The sequence below is a fragment of the Lemur catta genome, chromosome 3 (assembly GCF_020740605.2).
Source record: "Lemur catta isolate mLemCat1 chromosome 3, mLemCat1.pri, whole genome shotgun sequence".
NCBI classification, from domain to species: Eukaryota; Metazoa; Chordata; class Mammalia; order Primates; family Lemuridae; genus Lemur; species Lemur catta.
Genome location: NC_059130.1, coordinates 53,565,417 through 53,590,219, shown reverse-complemented (window position 1 = coordinate 53,590,219; position 24,803 = coordinate 53,565,417). Strand labels below are relative to the sequence as shown.

The 24,803-nt window shown below is 35.8% G+C and overlaps 1 protein-coding gene across 1 annotated transcript in view; it reads left to right on the top strand.

Moving 5' to 3' along the window:
- The window catches only part of RPAP2 (RNA polymerase II associated protein 2), an 80,956-nt gene that overhangs the window by 44,060 nt on the left and 12,093 nt on the right, over window positions 1–24,803 (top strand). The window contains exon 11 of the mRNA XM_045547535.1: window positions 5,263–5,331. Within this exon, the coding sequence (XP_045403491.1) occupies window positions 5,263–5,331 (69 nt within the window). The remainder of the gene's footprint in view (window positions 1–5,262; window positions 5,332–24,803) is intronic.

Here is a 24,803-nt window from a genome sequence, read left to right as displayed (position 1 = left end):
GAGCTCCTTATGTATTCTGGTTATTAATACCTCGTCAGATAGATAGTTTGCTAATATTTTCTCTCATTCTTTGGGTTGTCTCTTTGTTGATTGTTTCCTTTGCTGTGCACAAGCTTTTTAGCTTAATGTAATCACAGTTGTCTATTTTTGGTTTGGTTGCCTGTGCTTTAAGGTCTTACACAAAAAGTCTTTGCCCAGCCCAATGTCCTGGAGCATTTCCCAAATGTTTTCTTCTCATAGTTTCATAGTTTCTGGTCTTAGATTTTAGTTTTTAATCCATTTTAATTTGATTTTTGGGTATGGTGAGAGATAGGGGTCTAGTTTCATTTTTCTGTATATAGTTATCCAATTTTCCTAGCACCATTTATTGAAAAGACTGTCCTTTCCCCACTGTATGTTCTTGGTGCCTTTGTCAAAGATGAGTTGGTTTTAAATTCATGAATTTATATGTGGGTTCTCTATTCTGTTCCGTTGGTCTGTGTGTTTGTTTTTATGCCAATACCATGTTGTTTTGGTTACTATAGCTTTGTAATAAACTTTGAAGTCAGGTGTTGTGATGCTTCCACCTTTGTTCTTTTTGTTCAGGATTGCTTTGGCTATTTGGAGTCTTTTGTGGTTCCATATACATTTTAGGATATTTCTTCTATTTCTGTTAAGAGTGCCATTGATATTTTTCATTGAATCTGTAAATTGCTTGAATTTTCAGACTTTGTAAATTGTAAATTGCTTTGGGTAGTATTGTCATTTTAATGATACTAATTCGTCTGATCCATGAGCATGGAATATCTTTCCCTTTTTTGGTGTGTCCTTTTCCATTTCTTTCATATGAGTTTTTTAGTTTTCCTTGTATAGATCTTTCCTTTCTTTGATTAGATTGATTTCTGGGTATTTTACATTTTTTGTGGCTTTTTAAATGAGATCACTTTCTTAATTTCTTTTTCAGATTGTTTGCTGTTGATGTGATAAATGCTACTGATTTTTGTATGGTGATTTTGTATGTGACTTTACTGAATTTTTTTATCAGTTCTAATAGTTTTTTGGTGGAGTCTTTAGGGTTTTCTCTATATAGGATGATATCATATGCAAACAAGGCTAATTTGACTTCTTCCTTTCCCATTAGGATGCCCTTTATTTCTTCTCTTGCCTAACTCCTCTGGCCTAAAATTGTATTTTACACAAAAGTCCATTTTAAATTTCATCAGTGATGAATCAAGGTGTTTTTCTAAATGTGTATGAATTTCATATTATGTTTCAAAAATGTGCTTTTTAAATGTTTTCTATCAAGTATTACTATTTTCATTTTTGAATTATCACTCAAGTTATCTCTCAGACAATCGTAAGTATATTCATTTAGCATCTGTGCTGGAAATTACTATTTTGGTCAGGCTGGTTTCAAACTCCTGGCCTCAAGTAATCCTCCTGTCTTGGCCTCCCAAAGCTCTGGGATTACAGGCATGAGCCACCAAGCCCGGCCCCTTATCCTCGTTTGAGCTCCTTTGGTTATCTTCTATATTCTGTTTTATTTGCTACAGGTACATCAGTGAATAAAACAGACAAAAAATTCCCTTCATTCATGGAAGTTACATTCTAAAAGAGGGAATATATAAAATTTTTTAAAACATACTATATATGTTATTATTATGTGTTGATATATGCCATTTTCCCCTTCCCAGTCCATTCTCCATTTCTCACTAGAAGCAGGGAAACGAGATGGTACTAAGGAACAAGAAAGTTGCAATTTTAAATGTGAAAATAGACAGAACAGCAGGTGCAAAGACTCTAAATCTAAAGCAGGAATAGGCCTGGTGTATTCACAGAATATTTAGGTGGTTGGTGAGGCAGGAGAAATGAGCAGAGCAAGAGTAAAAAGAGATATGTGCAGAGAAATATGGGGCAGAGTTTGGGTGTGGTATAGATGGTATAAGTCTTATAGCCGTGGTAATTCTTTGGCTTTTAGTGAGTGAGATGGAGAGCAATCGGTGGGTTCTGAACACAAGAATAAGATGATATACATTTTTTAATAGCCTCACTTTGTCTGCTGAGTGAGGACATTCTCAAATTATGACAGGTAGTCAGAGGCAGGGAGACCAATAAGGAGGTTATTTTGGTAATCTAGGCAAGAAATGGTGTGGACCAAAGAGAAAGCAGTGGAGATAATAAGTGATGAAATTCTATTTTGAAAGTAGAACCATCAGGATTTGATGACAAGTTGAACCTGAGACATAAAAAGAGTCAAGTTTAACCACAAGGTTTTTGGCCTGAGCCAACTGGATTCTGGAAGGATAGGATAAGCCATTTACTGACATGAGGATATCCACAGAAGGCCCTGGTTTGGGGAGGAAGATGAAGAACTCAATTTTGGCTGTACTAAGTTTTGAGATGCCAAAGGGACCACTAGATATAGAAGTCTGAAAATTCAAGGAAGAGGTCTAGGCTAGAGATAATAAATTTGAGAGTTGTCAGCACATAGTTATCTAATATTTAAAGTTATGAGATTAGATAACATCACCAAGGAAAAAAACATTGATGGAAGAGAGAAGAGACCTAAGGGCAGAGGCCCTGGGACATTCCAATATTAAAAGGTCTGAGAAGGAGAGTGCCAGTTTGGGGGTGGGGGTTACCAAGCAAGGGAAGACTAGGTGGAGAAAATGTTCCATATAGAAGGGAGTGATTAACTGTGTCAAATGCTGCTGATTGATTAAGATGACTGAAAAATGTAGTTGGATTTGGCAATATAGATGTCTTTTGTACATTTAATCCCCAAAAGAACCCTGTAAGGTAGGTAATATTATGGTCCTTATTTTGCCAAATTTAAAAAAAAAGTTTTATAGCCATCAAATTTGTCCAAGGTTAAACACTACTAAGAACAGATCTGGGTATGGGTATTATCTTTCAGACTTCAACTGTATTCCCTTTGTATATCATCTGGGCTTTTTTTAATTTTGAAAAACATTTTAAACTATGGGGGAAATTCACAGATTAATGTAACAAAATATACCCTCCACTCAGAATTAACTGATTTTAATATTTTCTAAAATTTGATTCAGATGTAAATTTTTAAATAAAAGAAAACATAGGTTAATTCATTTATTCAAAATATATTAATTGAATGCCTACTAACCGCCAGGCACTTGTTCTGGGCACCTGGAATAAATAGGTGAAGAACACAAAGATTCCTGCCCTTAGTCAAGAGAAGATAGGTAATAAACAGTAATTATGTTAGAAGGTAATAAATGGTAGGGAAAAAGAAAAGAAAAACGTATAAGGGGGTCAGGAGTATTGGACTGGGAGACAGAGGGCAAATTGCACTTTGTAATGGGGTGGCCCAAATAGGTCTTATTACAAAGATGACAGAAGGAAACTTATCTGGGGTAAGCTACTTTCAGACAGCTGAAATAGCCAGTGCAGAAGAGGAGAAAGACACGAAGTCCCTGTTATACCCATTCTCAATCTATTCTCCTTTCCTTCTCAGAGGCAACTAATACTATTAAGTAGGTGTATATCCTTCCAGTCTTTGTTTTTATATTTTTACTGCATATATATATATACACACACACACATAAATGGTATTTAGTATTGTCTCTTCTTGATTTATATAAAATACCATGCTCACTTTCTTTCATTCAAAATTATGAGCAAAATATGTAAATCTAATTCATTTTAACTATTAGTATTTAGTATTAGCTATTTAGTATTTTATAAATATGCCACAATTTATTTTTCCCCTATTATAAGCAGTGTTGCACTAATAGTCTTCACACACATTTCCTCATACATAAGCAAGAAAGGTTTTTTTGGTTTGTTTTTTGAGACAGAGTTTCACTCTGTCGCCCTCGCTACGGTGCTGTGGCGTCAGCCTAGCTCACGGCAACCTCAAACTCCTGGGCTCAAGCAATCCTCCTGCCTCAGCCTCCCGAGTAGGTGGGGCTATAGGTGTGCACCCAATGCCCGGCTAATTTTTCTATTTTTTAGTAGAGGTGGGGTCTCGCTGTTGCTCAGGTTAGTCTGAAACTCCTGACCTCAAGTGATCCTCCTGCCTTGGCCTCCCAGAGTGGTAGGATTACAGGCATGAGTCTCTGCAGCCGGCCAGTGAGAGAGTTTTTTGGGGTTTTATATCTAGAAGTAGAAAAGCTGGCTGTTCGTATGCATTTTCAACTCTATTAGATATTGCCAAATTGTTGTTCAGTGGCTCACAACAATAGTATGTTAAAGGTACTATTTCTTCCTGTCCTCACCAATCCTTGGTATTGTCAGTCTTTTATTTTGGCCTGTCTGATGTTATTGTTTTTATATTAATTTCCCAGATTACTAGTGAGATTGAGGTCCTTTTCAAACTTTATTTGCCATTTCAACTTTCCTCCTCAATAAATTGCCTGCTCATATCCTTTGTGATTTATTTATTGGGTGATCTTATTGATTTATATCATTTTTTAATTTACAGTGATCTTTCTAAATGTTTTCTGAGAAACTAAGATGACTATAGAGTATTTTGTTGCCTTCAATGGCTAAGTGATAGAATTTACCTCTGATTTTTTAAAACTTAAGTTTTCTTTAATAAAGACCTAGTCTTATAATTTTTAAGCCAACTCTAATTTCTGTAAATTATGGATTATAACATCCCTTAATTGCCTGCTGCCAACCTAGCACAGAAAGGTGCAAAAGATGAAGTAAAATTAAAATCAGAAATTGCATACGTTAAGCCAGGCACAGTGGCATGTGCCTGTAGTCCCAGCTACTCAGGAGGCTGAGGCAGGAGGATCATTTGAGCCCAGGAGTTAGAGGCTGTAGTATGCTATGACTGCACCTGTGAATAACCACTGCACCCCAGCCTGGGCAATCTAGTGAGACCCTGGGTCTGAAAAAAAAAAAAAAAAAAAGATATTGCTTATCTTGTTAGCTTTAATAAAGGGTTTGATTAGGGGGAAAGCATAGAGTATGTTGGCGGGGGTATAACATCCTCTATGTGTGTGTGTGTTTTAATAAACTATGCCATTTAATTTCCCACATTGTTCCTATATTCTCATCTTGTCTAGTAGTAATATTGTACTGAAAGTGGGGCCGGAACACTTCCTTTTTGAGATAGTAATTATCAGATACTGAATATCAAGCCACATTATTATACTATTCACTCTTTCCTGTCAAATATAACAAATATTTTAAAAAATAGTGCTCCTTTGACATATAATATTATATGTGTCTAGAAATAGAAGATTTATTTAAATGTAACAATCCTTGGGTAAATTTTATCTTATTGTCTTTCAGATTAACAAATAGAAACATTATACACAAACCTGCAGAGTGGACTTTAATTGCTATGGTGTTGCTGTCGTTGTAAGTACTCTCTCAGATTTTAACTCTAAACAGTAAATATGAAGAATTTTTATTTGGGAAAGACAAAGTTAATTCACTGATTTCGTGAACTGCCATGGAAAATATCATACCTATATTTTATGCCTTATTTTCCTTTATGATAAAATAATTTTTATGTAAAGTGATATGCCATATTTTGATAAGCTAATCATTCTCTTTATATTTTTTAGCATCTTTTCTTCTGAGGACCTGTTCTTCACAAACACTGTTATCTTCTTTTGAAAGAGAACATCCTCATGTTGTATGCATATAGAATAGTCCTTTAGTTTCATTTTTACTAGTCCATTTTGTTAGCATTGAATGGGCTTCATTATTTTATAGCTGTTATTTTTATATGTGTTGTGCTGTTTTATTTTTCTTCAACATTATCAATCAGAAAAGTTTAATTTTCAAATTAATGTACATTTTAAAATCTAACAGATTTAAAGGAACTAAAGTAGATGCTCACTATACAAGCAAATATGAAACATTTAATACTCATTCACCTTTTAAGAAACCACTAGTGGTTTCTAAGTCTGTTTTTCAATAGGGTTTAAACCATTTAATAAGTGTAGTGTTTTTCAGCTTGAATTACAAAAGTCTTCTTTTGAGGACCATTCATTATTGCATTACTGTTGCTGCTTGGCACTTGTTAGGTCATTGAACCCCATAGGACATTGAAAACTTACCAGACAATTCACAGGTCAAAAAGTGTTATGAGTCAACCTCACAGCATCTTCCACCCTGCATTCTCTTTCTTTGATATTACTTCAGTCTGACATGTTATTCTGGCTTCACTGTCCCAAGGAAAGCTGTGCTGAGAAGCATTAGAGTAGGCTTCAGTGAGCCAGCATCTTGTCACCCAGCCAGATACAACTCACATGATTCATTAAATCATAACACAGAAAATAACTTTACTTGAATGCCCTGATATAAATTTTTTATCAACCGTAAGAACAAATCTTTTGTCATTTCTACTATTCAGTGTTCCAGCTGAATTGGTAATTTGTAAAACAGATCTTATTAATTTTTTAGAAAGTTCTTTCCATTTTATGAAATTTGTAAATATTTTGGTCACTGGCAAAGAAAATATCAGTATCTCTGCTCACCCACCATATCATAGACCTGCTAATAAACTCTTATAGACAACTGTTTAACTTGTACTTCAGCAATTTATTATACTAAAGGGGAAGTAACTTTTTTCGTTGACAAGTCAGAGGCGTTGGCCCAGTAATCTCAGAATCTTGCTTTCTAAGCCAGTGACTGGAAGTATTATCTTCATGAGCAGCTGCTTACTGAGGACACACTAAATCCTGCTTTTCTTGTATTACACTGATGTCCTGTCTTATCCAAAATGTATAGCAAGGAACCAAAAAAAACAGGTAAAATTAAATAATAAAGGCTACCATTAAAATTTCATATGATTATTCCATACAAAAATAAACCTCTATGTTTGATTTTAATAGAGGCACCCATGTGGCACAAAATATTGAAAGCTTTGCTTGTCCTTTTAAGCACTATTTGACTTCCCTAACTTTGGATGTAATATAGGGAACCTCTTATTGCAAGGGTCAGTGACCCATAAAAATAGTAACTTAATTAAGTTCAAGGAACAATTTGCACACATCTTAGGTATATTGTATGTTTCACATTGTATAGTCAATCTTGAAGTTAAAGCAGTAAACACTATTTCCTTTTGTAATTTGCCTTGCATTCTTCTCTTTCTTTATGCTCTAATGCCTAGAGCTAGATCTAGCCTTCTTTCTCCTACTCTTTGGTTCTTTTGATCTCTGGACAACTGAAATCTTTTCCAGATAGGGCCCTTGTGGTTTCTTTTAAAATCTTTGGTCACTATAGACACCAAGTCAAATGGTACTTCCTAGTTGTTTAAAATCTTATTTTTTCTTAATTCTCTCTAACGTGCCATAGGCCCTCCTTACAGATCCTTCTCATTCTGCATTTGTACATTCTATATCCTCATTGGCTGAATCTCCTTATTCTTTGATCATCAGCTTCTAAGACTTGTCTCCTGCACCCATATTATTTTATTACTTATTTCCTCTTTTCTCAGAAATTCCTTTTAGCTTTTCATATTTCTCTCCCCCAGGGAATCTGTGGCTCAACTGATAGCCTCTTTCATCCCCATCTTTGTCCTTTTATCACCCTTTTACAGCCAGTATTACTGTACAAGTTAGGGATAAAATGAAAGTATATATTCATCATGTTAAAACTAATTCCATTGACTTCTATAAAGTATAATTATACTTTAATTTATATTTCCACCCCTCTTTATTCCCCTTACAGTCTCACAATTAATTTTTAGAGAAGAAGGCATTTTGTCAGGGAAAGAAAAAGCAGGCATGAGGGCCAGTGTTGGATAAAGAGCCTTACAGTGAAAAATATGGAGACTTTAGACACCCAAAGAGACATGCACATATAAAGAGAAAGGGGGAAACACATGCACACATATTTGCGGAGCAGTAACCCCAGCTTTTTAGCTTACTGCCACTAAGATTGAATTTAGGCATACATGGGAGTATCTTTTTTTAATGTTTATCCTATGACTTAGAAAAACCTTCACATCTACTCTCAAATTTCCAGTAGAATTTTTAAAGTCATAACTTATAGGCATTTCTGGAATTCATGTTTAAAAACACAAACTTCTTACAAGTCTTTATAGCTAGCAAAAAGATTCTGAATGGCAGTTCAGAAGTAGTCACTGAAGATGAGACTATAATAAGATAATGTGTTCAGGCCGGGCGCAGTGGCTCACGCCTGTAATCCTAGCACTCTGGGAGGCCGAGGGCGGTGGATCGCTCGAGATCAGGAGTTCGAGACCAGCCTGAGCAAGAGCGAGACCCCGTCTCTACTAAAAATAGAAACAAATTAGCTGGCCAACTAAAATATATGTAGAAAAAATTAGCCGGGCATGGTGGCGCGTGCCTGTAGTCCCAGCTACTCGGGAGGCTGAGGCAGTAGGATTGCTTAAGCCCAGGAGTTTGAGGTTGCTGTGAGCTAGACTGACGCCACGGCACTCACTCTAGCCAGGGCAACAAAGTGACACTCTGTCTCAAAAAAAAAAAGAAAAAAAGATAATGTGTTCAGTATATTATAATAATAGTACTATTCTTTGTATATGAATATTGCAAAACTTTATTACTACCATTTGATGCATGAAAGCTGTTTTCAAAATTCCTCATGTGAACCACTTGGAAAGGATATATACACACACCTATATATAATTGTATTAGTATGTTGCTGTACTGGCTGAAGTCTATCTCTTGTTAAAGGGAAAAAAATCAACATTTGACTAAAATGTGATAGTTCAGAACAATAGAAATAAGGCTAAGTCTTGAATTTTCATATCTTTATTCTTTTAAGTAAATAAGGTGTTTTGGTATCAAATCATCTTCTGATGACTTTCATTGTACTTTCATAGATGTATTAACACTAAAAAAATTTGGACCACAGCATGTAATTTATCAGTGTGTACTGATGGGAATTTTATGTTCATATAATCGCATAAAAAAATTTGAATAGAGTTGGTACAGTTGATCACTGCACACTCAAGAAATGCATCTACATATGAAAATATAACATGACACATGCCCACTTTGTTTAGATTTCTTGCTGATTCCATGAGACTCGAATTGCTATTGTGATTGCAACATTTATTGATATTTGGACTATGTATTCAGACCCTAACTGGTTGCCAACAGCATATGAAAAGACCTTTTAAAGCAGAGCTTAAACAGTATTCATTTGTTTAACAACAAAGAAATTAACGTCCCTTTAGGCCTCTCATTTTTATTGAATAAATATTTTAAAGATTCTCAAGAACTCCTTACATGTAGAAGAACATCTATAATAATGATTACTGATTGACCAATTCTTTTTAAAGAACTGATTAGAAATGAACTAAAGTAACCTAGTAATTGCTGAGATTTATTGCCTAAGTATTTGGTTATAATTTTGCATCTCAGTTGAACTTTATTAGATTTTACTCTTACATCAGGTTTTATTCCTGCAAAAGGTACTATATGTTGAAATGATACAAAGTTGAATCTGATTTTCCCAAATAAATATGCCCTAATAAGTTGTTAGGCTCTTCACAATCTTTGGTAGATGACGTTAATAAAAATGTGTAGAAATATATATACTCTTCTATAAATACTTTACTACCTATATACTCTACTTTGTAAAGCTTGTGCATGTATTTATTTTGAAGTGTTTACATACCAAATTAGAAAGCACAATAACAAATTACATAAAAGTATATTTTATACATTATCATAGTGTATCATAAATTCATTTGTGTATAATTCCTCATAATTCCCATCTTACCCACAATATAGGAAACCAAAAAGTGAAGAATCATTTTATATCATCATGGTCACAGTATTCAGAATAGTTTCTTTGAGAAGATATTGACTGGTATTTTGGGAAGATTTTCTAGCCATAAGACACCTTCTTCAGCTCTGTGCCATTCTTCTTTCTCTCTTCCTTTTGCTCTTAGTCTTCACAAGCCTTCTTTGACGTCTGTCATTATACTTGAGCCTATAACTCAGGAAGGGACTGTGCTGATGCTGAACCAAAGCAGAAAAATCTAAGGAAAGGTCCAGACCAAACTGGCAGCCAAAGAGATACCATTAAGAAGGCTATTGAGAAGCCACTTAACTGGCCTGAGTCCCTTTCTGAAGCCTATGTGCCAGAAATGGGGATCAAGTTTCCTTAAGAGTGCTTGTACTTAATATGTACCTTTTTAACCCAAGTTTAACATGGAACCTTCATAAATAGGCCACTATTTTGTATTCTGGTGGTCTGTGGTTAATTGTGGTGTAGGAATTAAATGTCTCTTAGTAGGTGGTGAGGGAAAGAGATGTGTATTGTCTTCTGTGGAAATTATTTGGTTATTCAGTGAAGGAGATGAATACTTTGTATTACTTAGAAAGGATATAGGGTAGAGTGACTTATAGAAGTCTACCATGGATACATGGTATTCCCAGTTCTATGCCCTTGGTGTTCTCTAATGGAAAGCTTTCAAAACCATCTCCAAAAATGTCTGCTTTCATTTTATTTATCTGAACTGGCTGTTTCCAGTGAACTGTGGCCCGCTTCCTAGGCAGAACCATGCAATAGTTTATTCCCTCTAAAAGCTTTGAGTATTCCTGTTGTTCAGGGAGTAGCATATAAGCCCTGGGAAATGGTATTTAAACAAGCTCAACTTGACCATGATCACTAAACAAAAGCCATCACTGGACATGGGCAGCCACTTTAGGTAACCATCATTCAGATAGATACTCTGGAGAGTCACTTCCCTAGGGCTACCAGGCATGAATGGAAAGATGTGACTAAGGCTTTTTGCCTCAGTAGGCTGTTTTTTTAAAGTCTGTGCATCATTAATTTCTTCAGAAAAATTTGTGAGCATACCATGAAAAACAGAGATGATTCCTTAGAAATGAATTTGTTCTCAGAAGTATTCCCAAGCCTTTCTCTTAAGATTCCAAATTTAGTTCTGGGTATTTGAGACCATATTAGAAGATCATTGAAATTATTTTTTATATTTCCTTATAACTATGGAATTTTTATATTTAATTGACTTTTTTAATATAAAATTCATATAGCATAAAATTCACCATTGATAGCGTGCAATTCACTGGTTTTTAATATATTCACTAGGTTGTACAACCATTACCAATATCTGATTCCAGTACATTTCTATCACCCCAAAAAGAAACCTTATATTTATTGTAACAGTTCCCAATTTCTTCTTCTCCCATCCTCTGGGAACCACTAATATCTCTGTCTCTATGGATTTATCTATTCTGAACATTTCATATAAATGGAATAATGTAATATGTGGCCTTTTGTGTCTGGCTTCTTTCACTTAACGTGTTTTCAAAGTTCACACATGTTGTAGTGTGTAACAGTACTTCATTCCTTTTTATGGCCAAATAATATTCCATTGTGTGGCTATACCACATATGTTTATGCATTCTTTGATGGACATTTGGGTTATTTCCATTTTTTGGCTATTCTTTATAACAGTGCTATAAACATTCACATAGAGAACATACGTTTTTGGTTCTCTTGGGTAACTCTCCTAGGAGTGGAATTGCTGGGTCATATGGTAACTCTTTGGGTTTTTTGGTTTTTTAGTTTTTTTGTTCCCCCCGCCCCCCACCGACATCAACAGCTGCAAAGTAAGTCTATGTTTATCGTTTTCAGAAATTGCCAAAGTGTTTTCCATAACAGCTGCATCATTTTACAATTCCACTAGCAATGTATCAAAGTTCCAATAATTGAACCTTAAAAGTCATCTTGCCTTGCCTCACACACAGTAGTCATTTTAGGGGCATTTAAATATGCAGTTTCTCCACAACTTAAATATGCCTATTCTAATTGATTTTAGACCTTCATGGACTTGTAAAATCAATTTCTTATGTTCTAGAAATTTCTACCACTACGTAAAATAAGTACCTATGAGCCAAAAAAAAAAATGGTCATAGTGTTGAATTTGAGATCATATAAATTAAATGTCTGAACAGTACCCAGTGGTATTTCTTTTGGATTCCTCAGTATCCATAAAATTCTTTTTGGTTCTTTGGTTTTTTTGCTTGTGTAAATCTTGGATTTGTTTATCTTATAATGTTACTATTCCATCACCTTTGTCATTGTGAAGTTTAAGTATTTATTTACTGAGGATTAAACAATAATTAGATTATTTCTATACCCCCCCCGTACTTATTACTGAGAGTTTATATTTTAAAAACATTAATATTTTTTAATTGAAATAACTTCACCCTTGGCCAGCAGAGCTATGTGGGAATCCAGATACTTTCCAGAGAAATAATAATATTTCTTTAGATTTTTAATTAAAGCCTACTTTCTACAGTGATTTCTCCCCTCAGATTTCCCTATGTCTTTGGCAGTTTTGTAATTTTAGTCTTTTTCAAATTCTTAAGTAGCTGAGAGTCCCCAACTTTGGCCCATAATCTATACTGAAAGTCACCAAGATTCCTAAGGAAAAAGATGTGCTCCCCAAGCAGCGACAGTGGTGGTGATGACAACAGTTCGCAGCAGCTGGCCCTTACCGGTTACAGCCTCAATTTCAGGAGCCAGGCCCCAGATCTGCCAGTGCCATCTTCACAGCCTGACTGAGCTCCCTGAGAGCTGGGAAGCATTAGGCTCAAGGGCACTGTTACTCCCAGCCTCAGGGTTCTGCACTGTAAGAGTGTGACAGTCATTGCATATGGACACCCATGGTTGATTCCATTTTAATCTTAGAGCATTAGGGAAAAAAAGCTGGAGCCACTATTCTGTGAGCATTGTTACGTAGCGACAATGATGAAGAAAAGCTTTTCCAACACTCATCTTCAAAGCTGGTCTGTAGATCTGTCACAAACAGGATTTAGATATAAAGTTTTAAAGTCACTTCAACCCAGCCCTTTAAACAAACCTATGTGTAATAGCTCACCACAAAGTAAGTTACAAAGAACTTGTTTCTTTAGAATTAGAAATATCAATGGAAAGCATCCCTGCTTCCTTATTAATAGGTAATCCTAAAGCATTAACTGCAAACATTATCAGGACATAAACCATCTGTTATAAGAAAAACATTTTATTTTATTTGGCTATCATAGTCTTTTATAATCAAAGTTTTTATCTCAGTTTTCTAGATAATAGTTCTGAAATGGAAAGTCTATAATAACATACTCTTCATAATATATTTTTCTTGTCTACTTTCTTTGTTTCTCTTAGAGGGTCTTAATAGTACTTAATAGCCTCATATTCCTCTTGGTTTTTTTAATTTTGGAACTTTGACTTTGTGCCTAAGATAACATTAAATGCAACTTTAATTCATGTAACTAATTTTTATTTAACATTATGTTTTTATTAAATGTAATTCTCTTACCCCAGATACCACCTTTTACTATCCAAGGGTCTCCTGAAACCCCTAACTCAGTCTCATTCTGCATTATATGCTATTTTTGTCCCTAAGTAGCATCACAGCCTTGCACAAGTTGCTTAACCTTATTGGGTATTATTTTTCTGTAGACAGTATGAGGGATTGGACTAAATCTAGGTTAAATCAACTTGGCAGTGCAAATTCAACTATGAGGTGGCAAAAGTAAGAAAGTGTTTTAATGCAATATATCAAAGGCTACAGAAAGATAATAAATATAAGTATATTTAGCATAGGAAACAACTTAATTTTGTAAATAAATAGAGATCCCTGGTGACACAGCCCAGGTGTTATACTTTGTTACGTATCTTAGTCATTAAGCTTGGCAAAGAATACATTGAATGATATGGCTGGTCATTCTTTCTGTGGAAAGATTACAGAGTGCTCATTTAAGTAAATGAGAGGAACACCCATTACTCTTTCTACTGCAGATGTTAGTTGACATTATATATGTTGCGTCTCTCAAATCTGAAATTGAAGATCCAAAACTTTTGAGCACTGACATGATGCTCAAAGGAAATATTCACTGGAACATCTCAGGTTTTGGATTTTTTGGATTAGGGATGCTCAACTGGTAAGTATATAATGTAAATATTCCAAAATCTGAAAAAGTTCAAAATCTGAGACACTTCTCTTCCTAAGCATTTCAGAAAAGGGATACTCAACCTGTATTGCTCTTCATATCGAAGATAAGGAACTTTTCCTAAATGCAAAAGAAAACAATGGAGTAGTTTAGCACTTCAGTATTATACTAAAGGTGGTGAAAGAGCAAAATAAAATGTATAAGTTGATTTTGTTTAATGTTAAAATATGTTTTAAATCTCCATTTTGCTTAGAGAATTCTCACTACAACTATGGGCCTTTTTTCTTCTTCCAGTTTATTCTTCACATTTTATTCTCAGAATAAGTCTTATCAATGAATAGGGAAGTTTAGAAAGTAATTTTATGTGAGTTTCTGATTCTTTGTTCAAATCACATTTAAGGAATTTTTTTAGAAATAGCTCTAGAATAACATTTTCCTTTTTTACTCTCTACTTTTTTTTTCCTCATTAATGAAAAGATCCCAAGTGTTCATTAGTACAGCTTCTTTGAACTAGGTGCTCCAAAGTAATTTGAGTTTCTTCCCTGAAGTAGTACCGTCTGATTGTCAGCTAAAGGATTGATAGGCACATTACTTGTAGCCCTGATTTTCCTTTGAAAGAATTTGTGCCAACAACAACAAAAAAAAGAATTTGGACTTTTCTTTAATAGCATGTCTTGAAAACCAGTGTAAGCAGAGCCCATGTAGACCAGATAACATTAGACTCACGCTTTCCTGTAGCATCAGAACTATAAATCAATATAGAAGCAGCCATGTACACAGTAATGGAGAATTTTTCAAATATTTAGAAATCGGTCTCAAAAATATCCAACAAATGTTTATGAGTAGTGCTGTGGGTAAGACTATGTCTTAGACCCTATAAAGAATACAAAGATTAAACAAATTTCCTGCCCTCAAAGACTTTACAGCCTACTGGAGACTGAGGAAAGGAGGAGATCAATATGTGTACAAGTAACTACAAAAAAAAGTTGAATGTGCTAATTCGCAAAAAAGAACAACTATTGCTGGGGTTCAGAGAAGTAAAAGATCTCAGTTAAGGAGGATCATAAAAAGGTGATATGTTCAAAAGACAGAAAGGATTTTAAGAAATAGAAACAAATAGATGAGAGTATTCTAGGGAGTACCTCTAGCATGAAAAGCAAAAAAAGATGTAGTCAAGAGTACAAGATAACTAGAAAGAGATTGGATCTGTTGTAGAGATAGATCTTCTAATGGCAGGTAAACTTAATTCAGTGGGCAGTGAAAGTCATTTAAGTTTTGAGTAGAATACTAACATGAAACATTCGCTTTAAAAAGATGTGTCTTGCAGAGATCTGAGGTCAGATCTGATCCTGTCTTGCATCTTGGGCCATCCTTTCAAAGGCTTCTAATTGCTCTGAAAGAAAAACTTCTTATTGTGGCCTACACAGCCCTGCATGGTTGAGCCCCTTCTTTCTTCCCCAGCTCCATCTTGTACCACCCTACCCCATTCCTGCCACTTTGACCCTCTTTCATACCCTTCTCATCATACTTTCTCCCATCATAGGCATAGGCCCAGAATGTTCTTCCCTCCTCTCTTACTTTGGTTTATTTCCCTTCATCTTTCAGAACTTTGAGGAAGTATTTCCTCCTCAAGAAACTTTCTCTGACTTCCCTGATTAGAACAAATAGCTCTGTAAATAGGCCCTCACAACACTGTATATTTAATACTTCTCTTTCCTAATATAATACTTATTCTGTTTTCAATTTTATATTTAATTAGATGATTACTTGATTAATGTCTGCCTCCCTCACTGGACTTAAAGATTTTTAGGTGCTGGTTTTGTCTGATTTTACTCACCATTATATACCTAGCATTTAGCATTGTGCCTAGAACATCATAAATTGGCAGTAAATACATGGCAGTGAATGAGTGAATAAATGAATGAGATTAGTTAGCATGCTATCACCTCTTGCTTTGTTGATTCCTTCCCTGCTGCCTACAACAGCTTATTCATCTTTAAAGTTTAGGCCAGGCATAGTGCCTCATGTCTATAATCCCAGTGCTTTGGGAGGCCAAGGTCAGGGGGTAGGGGGGATCGCTTAAGCCTGGGAGTTTGAGGTTACAGTAAGCCATGATTGTGCCACTGTACCCCAGCCTGGGGAACAGAGTGAGGCCTCATCTCTAAAGCAAAATAAATAAATAAATAAAAGTAAAGTTTAAAAATCAAAACAGAAAAAACAAATACACCATCCTTTGTCGTTGACCTCAGACTGTCATCCACTTACCTACTAAACTTTTTGAAGTGCTCATCTGTTCTCAGTGATTCCAGTGCTTTGCATTAATCTCTTACATTCTGGATCTTGCCCCTACCACTTATGGAATTGATTTTCTCAAACCCTCTACTAGTATCAGCCTGGTTAAACAAAGAGCAATGAGGCAATGAACTAAAATGATTACAGTAAAAATAAAAAGGGAGAGACAAATGATGAGAAACACTACAGCTCTAGAATCCATAGGTTTTAGCAATATTGAGGGCGAAGTCAAACATAATTTCAAGATACTAAGATCAGCTGACTGGATATTAATACTGGTGCCTTTAGGGAAATGGGTAGGAAGGACTAGTTGAAGGAGATGATGCATTTGGTTTTATACCTATCCTGCAAACACTGAAACTATTTCTGTTCAGTTTAAGGTTCAGGCAGATTATCCAGTTGAATGGTGAGACGGTAGGGGATGTTAAATGCAGAGTCAAAGTGAGATAGAACCTTGTGGAGCAGTTACATCTAGGCCAAGGATGCCTGAAGAATACAGAGAAAATGGAAAATGGGGAAAGAGGAGAAACAGACCTTTTTTTGAACACCAACCATGTGTAAACACCATGCTAGACTCCTTATATACATTTCATTTGATCCCCACAATTCAGTGAGGGTCAGTCATTGTGTTCACTTACCAGAGGAAGAAATAGGCCCTGAAAAGATAAGCACTTTGTCCAAGGTCACAGCTGGGATTCAAACTCAGACCTATCTGACTTCAAAACACATGCCCCTTCCACTGTACAATGTGCCTCAGAAAGGTATGTATACAACCAGAAAACTGTCAAGAAATCCAAAGTGGGTTTAAGGTTCCAGAAATAGGTGGTAACTAGTTTTCTGAAGATGAAGTAGTTGTTCTCTGCTGAACAAGGACAAGGACTAAAAACAGGTTGTGGTTCTGGTAATTAAGTGGTTGTGGGTGACCTTCAAGAAAGCAGTTTCCATAGAATGATGGGAGTGGAGACCATATTGAAAGGCTGCTATAGTGCACAAGTGTGGGCCACTAGATGTAGCAGATGTTGACCACTCTTTCCATATGGTAGACAGAAGAGGAAAGGAGGGGGGATTGTAATCCAGTAATGATGTGGTAAATCATCAGAAGACTTCTTCTCAGGATAGCAGAAGCTTGGACATGTTCGTAGCAGAGGAGGAAGAAACATTAAACCGGCAAGGCTGGAAGAATGAAAGAGTAACTGGTAGGATATGGCCCATGAAGAGACTGGGAATGTCATCAAGGCATATTTGCCTCTTAAGATTTTCTTCCCTAACCGCTTTCACTCACCTTTCTTTCCCACTGTTTGCTCTATTTGTTTCTGGCTCCTTGACTTGAATGTCAGTGTTATCTGGTAATATTATTTATTTATTTTTTTAGAGGCAGGATCACCCAGGCTGCAGTGCAGTAGCACAATCATAGCTTGCTGCAGGCTCAAACTCCTGGGTACAGGTGATCCTCCCATCTTAGCTAGGACTATAGGCATGAGCCACTGTGCCCAGCTTGCCTCCTCTTCTTAATTTAAAAAGCAAATGAACCAAACTTTGTATATTTCTACTTCTAAAATATTAATATTAATTTTTATTACTGTTATATGTATTACTGTTATTAGTTTCATTACTGGCTCTGATTGATTCTTAACTCCTTCCTCCACAGATCAATGATCTCCCCTACGAGAAATAATTTAGGGCAGCATTTCTAAGCTTGACCTATACAGCCACTATGTTTAATTCTGATGACTTTTTTTCCCCTCGTATTCATGATTTTTACTTTCCCTGCCTTCTCATCTTCCATGACTCACAGATCAGTTTTAGAAACATAAACATGTAGTTCACCAAAAATACATATATATGATTTTTAAATTACAAATTTAAAATATATTATAAATTAAATAATATATTAAATATTGTATAAATTAAATAATATATTAAATATATACACACACATTTCTATATGAGAATATGAGACTTTCCATTCATCTGAATGTTGTATTTGGACAATGTGTAAACAGTGCTAAACCAGAAAGATGTCTATAGTAAGTGAGGTGAATTTGAAACAGTTTTCTTACCAAACCATGCATCAAAACACTGTCTATTACTTCTGTCTCCCTAGTGCCAAGCACTCAGTCTGCTACTTAGTAAGCACTCATTGAGTATTTGTTGAATAAATTGAATGAATGAATGGATGAGAAAAGCTTGGATAAATTATTGCTGATATTATGGACTTCAGCATAGATTTGGTAGCACTGGTAAAATTGCATTACATGTGAGAAAACAAAAATAGTTGCTTACTATTATGAATGAATGGAAAGACTTTCATTACAGAGACAGTCTGTGTAATGATTCATATTTCCCAGGGTGGGTATAGTCTGATAAAGATGTGACCGTTTAGCCTTAAAAGGATTGCTACTTTTAACCAAATCTAGCATTGCTTTTTTGCAAATAAAATTTTTATAAAATCTTTTAATAAAATTAACAAACTCAAAGTTAAATGTAAATATAAGAGTATCTTTTGATTCATTAGTTATAAAATTAGTGTTTTAAAAATGTTTCTTTGAATCAAAACTTAATTCCAAATATTGCTTTTTTCTTATTTTCCATGGGCTTACTGTTTTATCTTGTGTGGACTGATAAAATAGAAGAATTGGTTGTAGAGCAGTTAAATACCAAGTAGGTAGATATGGAACTAAATCTTTTAGTTGTTTATCTGATGCATCACAGACACAATTCTGGAGAATTCTGTAAATGTTTTACATGTTGACATTTGTTCACTGAATTGGAAGCATTTATCAAATATTAATGGAATCTAATGGAAATTTTTTACTCAAGAGGCAAACTCTTCCTTTAACTAGTTTTACTGAATGTATTTTATTAAATAGTCTTACAAACTTGAATGAAAGTTATAAGGAGAAATAATTCGTTATTCCCAGGTTTATTAAGAGTGCTTATTAAATTCAAGATCCTGATCACCTAGTATGTTCTTTTTCCTCTACTGTCTTTAAATCCCTCTGTTTAGATTATGCATTATGGAGACTTGACACCTTTTAAATATTCTTCCTGCCCTTGACTTTTGTTTTCGCACTTTGATAATTCTAGTTAACAGTAAAGTCATATGGTTCTTGGAGGCAAAATTCAAATGCTTCCATATTACTCCTTGTTTAAACATTTTTACAGAGTTTTAAAGCAGATTACAAAAGCCAAAGGGTAAAACAAAGCTTGGAATTTTCTGGTTCTCACTATTGTCCCATCTATTTTGACTGCGTTTGGGAGTTGGCTGTTTGTCATTATAGTACAGCTCCAGTATATTCTGCCTTAAAAGACAGGAGAGCCTATCAAAATACACAAGGCTTAATACTGAAAATTTCAGTGCCGCAGAAGCACTTGGAAAACTTCTCCAAACTGCTTGGTGAATACCTGCAATTTCTGTGGTGGTAAAATCACATTATAGTAACTGCATCTCCTGGACTATCACAGTTTCATTTATTACTAATTTTCTTTCCTGTGGGTTTTTCAGGACCCACATTATAATGCTTTTCATCACCTGGAGGTTTTTAATTGAAGTGAGTGACAAGTCTGCTGCATTGCAAAAATGTTTCATGAGAATAAAGCAACTGCCAATTTATAACTAGTATTCCTCTGGATTCAGTGCAGAGAAAAATTTTACTCATCTAAAACACTAAGAGTTACACAACTTTTACATGCTCCAAAATCAAATTTCCAAACCTACAAAATTCAGTGCCACTAATTCTCTGCAGTTAAAGTTATACATTGAAATATATGGTTAGTCATTGAAAGTAGGAATAAAATTATATATTCTTTCCCCAGAAAAAAGTGCACATTTGAAAAAAAAAAAAGGAAAATAAAAACCTTTTTTTAATTTGAAGGAGTATATGAATGCCTATATACCAAGTTAAGGAAGTAGAGTCAGTGAATGTAGACTTCTCTTTCAAGAAAGTTTATGATAAGGGTAGGAGAGAGATTCAACAGTAACAATTTGTTTTGGATAAACAGAGACTTAAACATGGGGAAGGACCCAATAAAGAAAAATAATTTGAAGCTAAGGGCAAGGTGGGGGTTAGATATACATGATGGAACAGGGTCTCAGTGGAGGCACAAGGAAAGAGGATCATGGGCACAAGTAGATGGAATAGCTCCAACAGTAGAGAATCATACTGCATCTTCTGAGAAAGGAAGAAAACAAGAACAATGAGGCTGCAGATATATTTATAAGAAGGGAGAGATTTTTAAACCATACCTAACAACTTTATTTTTCAACAAAGTAGAATATGAGGTTGTGTTCTAAGAGTAAAGAGGTAGTGGTTGTGTAAAAAATGAACATACAGTTGATCCTAGAACATAGGTTTGAACTGCACAGGTCCACTTATATGCAGATTTTCTTCTGCCTCTGCCACCCTGAGACAGCAAGACCATTCCCCCCTTCCTCCTCCTCCTCAGCTTATTCAGTGTGAAGATGACCTTTATGATGATCCAGTTCCACTTTAATAAATAGTAAATATATTTTATCTTCCTTATGATTTTCTCAATAACATTTTCATTTCTCTAGCTTACTGTGTTAGAATACAGTATATAATACATATACAAAATTTGTGTTAACTGACTGTTTATGTTATCTGTAAGGCTTCCAGTCAACAGTAGGCTATTAGTAGTTAAGTTTGGGGGGAGTCAAAGGTTGTATGTGGTACTGGGCATGGTGGCTGTCGTCTATAGTCCCACCTGCTCGGGAGGCTGAGATGGGAAGATCACTTGAGGCCAGTTCAAGACCAACCTGGGCAACACAGGGAGACCTTGTCTCTAAAAGAAACTTTAAAAAATTTTTTTAAGTTATATGTGGATTTTCAACTGTACAGGGGTCAGCACCCCTAACCCCTGTGGTGTTCAAGATAATAGTTACAGAGGAATCATTGAAAGGATCCAGAAAAGGGGGAGAGAAAACTGACAAGTGTCCAGATGAAGCTTAGAGATCATGGATTTGTAGTGGTACTGACCCTCAGAGTAGAAAAGCTAAGACAGACAAGGATGCAAGAGATTCAAAACTGCTTGAGAAATTACTTCAAAAAAATCAGGACAAATATAATTGGTAAAGGATAATAGAGTTACCTTAGGAAGAAAATTGATCAATCCCAATCAAATATTTCTTGTGTCCCTCACTGGCCCCCCACCAAGTTATATCTTCAGCTCTGACATCTCTCCTAAGTTGCAGACCAAAATTTTTTATTTTTTGCCGGGCACCTCCATTTGGATATCCCTCAGGGATGTCAAACTCTCGAATTTAAGATTGAGCTCATCTTGTCTTTCAAATGTCCCATTTCTTTTGGTGGCATTTGCATCTTTCTGATTGCCCATAATTGTGTTTCTCTGGTCCTTTATCTCCCATATCTAACCAATTGCTAATTCCTTTTAGTTCTGCCTTTGTAACTTCTTTTATACAGTTGTTTTTCTCCATTCCCCTGCTACTAACACACTTCAGGCCTTCATTATTGGCCTTCACTGCTGCAATTCCCAAACAGGTCTCCTTGCCATGTGTCTCTTCACATACTAGTCCATTCTTTTTCCAGCTAGCTATAATAAGGCTTAACTCTGAATCCCAGTGCTTTGGGAGGCCAAGATGGGAGAATCGCTTGAAGCCAGGAAATCGAGCCCAGCTTGGGCAACATAGGGACCCTCATCTCTACAAAAAATAAATTTAAAAAAATAGCCAGATGTGGTGGGGCATGCCTGTAGTCCTAGCTACTCACGAGGCTGAGACAGGAGACATCATTTGAGCCCAGGAGTTCCAGCCTGGGTGACAGAGCAAGACCTTGTCTATTAAAAATATGTAAATAAAATAAAATTTTTTAAATAAAAATAAAAAATAAAAGAGTTGACTTAGCTGTGTCTACCAGGATTTGCCTGGTTAGAGGTACTTAGCTTTCTTCTAAAGTCACTGTTAGTTAATGGTGTTAGAAGGTCCCTCTTAACTATCACAGAGAAAGAATGAATTAGGAGCAGTAGAATTGTCGGTTTTCATTAGCATGTTTTATTTTTTTAATGACAGATTTCAAAAATTATTTGAAGAGCACATATAAGTAAGCCTTTTAAAATCGTAAGATGTATTCAGTTCTAAAATGAATCAGACATGTGAACTTGTATGGTCTAGTGGTTAGAAGTGTAGACTAGTGGGAGGACTTCTGGGGTTATTTGCTCATCATTTACTGACTTACATGACCTTAAGAAAGCCACTTGAGCCTCACCTTGGAGTTAACACTTGCTGAAACTTCACAGAAAGGTTGAAGACCAACAAGTTAGTCTCATAAAAAAATTTTTTTACAAACTTGGAAATCACTGTAGTTGCTTATGTTTGACTCAGTGGTTGAGATCCTTTCTCAAGGGGAACTGGGAAAGAACTGGTATTCTTCAAGAAAAATAAACTCAGTTGCTCCCTTTTAGAAAGTCTCTAACCACCCATTTTAAAGTGTCTGAATTTTAAACTCAGCTTTGACCTTTTGGCATTTGTTTCCCTGTCAGTTGTAAAGCCGTGTTTACTTAAAAACATCAACAGGAGCAGCTTAGGAAAGTACCATGAAGTAGTTAACTCTACACGTGGCCCAGTCCATGTTATTTTATGGAAAAGGAAAAGCTCTTCGACCGGGTGACAGATTCTTTCCTTGTGACTGTTGTGTTACTTTGGAGAGGAAACCAGGGGCCATAGATTAGGCAAATGTTTTCAGAGACTCACTGACAGTTGGATCTTCTTCTGCCTTCTCAATAAGTAACAAGCAAGGTGGAGAAAGAGTTAATGTTAAATATGAAATTGTAATTACTTGCATGCTAAGGAGCTCTGAATATACAGATAAAATGCCTTTTTATTTATTTATTTTAAGAGGATCTCTGTCACCCAGGCTGGAGTGTAATGGTGCAGTTATAGCTCCCTGCAGCCTTGACCTCCTGGGCTTAGCAAAGCAATCCTGCTTCAGCCTCCTAAGGAGCTAGGACTAAAGGTGCACACCACCACACCTGGCTGATTTTTAAATTTTTTGGTAGAGACTGGGTCTCAGTGTTTCCCAGGCTAGTCTTGAACTCCTGGCCTCAAGTGATAATCCCACCTCAGCCTACCAAAGTGCTGGGATTACAGGTGTGAGCCACTGTGCCCAGCTAAAACTCCTTTTAAAGTATATACCATAATTTTTTTTTCAGTATCTAAAAGAGGCATTTTGCAAAATGTCTGGGGTTTATGTGAGCAGCCCTCAAATGCCTGAAAATAGATGACATTTTGACCCTTTGTGTTACTGGTCACAGCTCTTTGTTTCAGTTTTGAGTGTATGGTTTTGCAGACAGAAGTATTCTGGTTTAATCCTTTATCATTTAGCACTTTTAGAGAAGGGAAAATCCAACTCATTTTTTTAGAAGACGACAAAATATGCGTAAGGTGACAATTGTTACTGCCATGCAGGAAGAAAGGAGTAGTGTGACTTGATAGATAAGCAAATAAGCTAAGCAAGATACCTTTGTAATAAAGGTATCCATTTTTAGCACTGTTCTTATCTAGTATGGCCCTGGATAAATCCCTTACTTCAGTAGTCAAAGGAAACTAGCTGGATAGGTCAAAACTAAATCACACTTGAGGAAGTTAAGTAGTATGGCTTCATACAATAAGACTATGCAGTTAAACCTCATCTTTTAGATTTTTCACATTAAGCCTTTATTAATAGAAGTGCCTCATATATCCCAGAAGGCTTTTGATTGTGATTCCAATCCTCCAAAGTGTCAGGTATTGTAATATGTTTGTTTTAATTGGTAAAGTAATAAGCACAGTGCCTGTGTTTGTAAACATTTAAGGTATTTCTGTTTAACAGAAATATACCTCGTCTCCTCCCAGCCTTAATTTCTGAAGGATGACAGAGTGAATGTTAAAAAAAAAAATTATCTGTTATCTTTTAGCAGTCTTTGCATCTTCATCACCGTTTATGCATGGTAATCAGCAGAACAGGTTTCCCTACTGCAGCAGAACTCTATATGAACCCAGTAATTTCTCAAATCTGATAGGTACAGAAAAGTGTGTGGCTTTTCACTTCCTGTCCCGTCCTCTAACCCCAAACCATAGAGAAGTATGCTTTCTGGTGACATTTATTCACATATACATTCTCACAGCTCACTCTTCCCGTAAGATTGAGTATGAGGAGTGTTGTTTAGTGTCATTTTACAACAGCCTACCAGTTTGAGTCTGCTAACTTGGAAATCAGTAATGAATATTTAGGAAACTCCCTCTAGGAGTTATTGCTTCTGTTTAGTTTGGAGGGTCAGGTTTGAGGATATCTGTGCTATGTCATTTTAGGCAGGTACCTGAAGTGATCTTCACTCATATGTCACCCAGTATTACGCCAGAAAGGATAATTCAGATTGTGCCCTGATTTATGGTGTTCCAAAAACTACAGTATGGAGTTCCCAGTAGTTCAGTATGAGTGCAGTGAGCAAGGCAATAGGGGCCAGAATGGGGAAAGCTATTTAAAACACAAGTTCGGGCCGGGTGCCGGTGGCTCACACCTGTAATCCTAGCACTCTGGGAGGCCAAGGTGGGCGGATTGCTTGAGCTCAGGAGTTCGAGACCAGCCTGAGCAAGAGTGA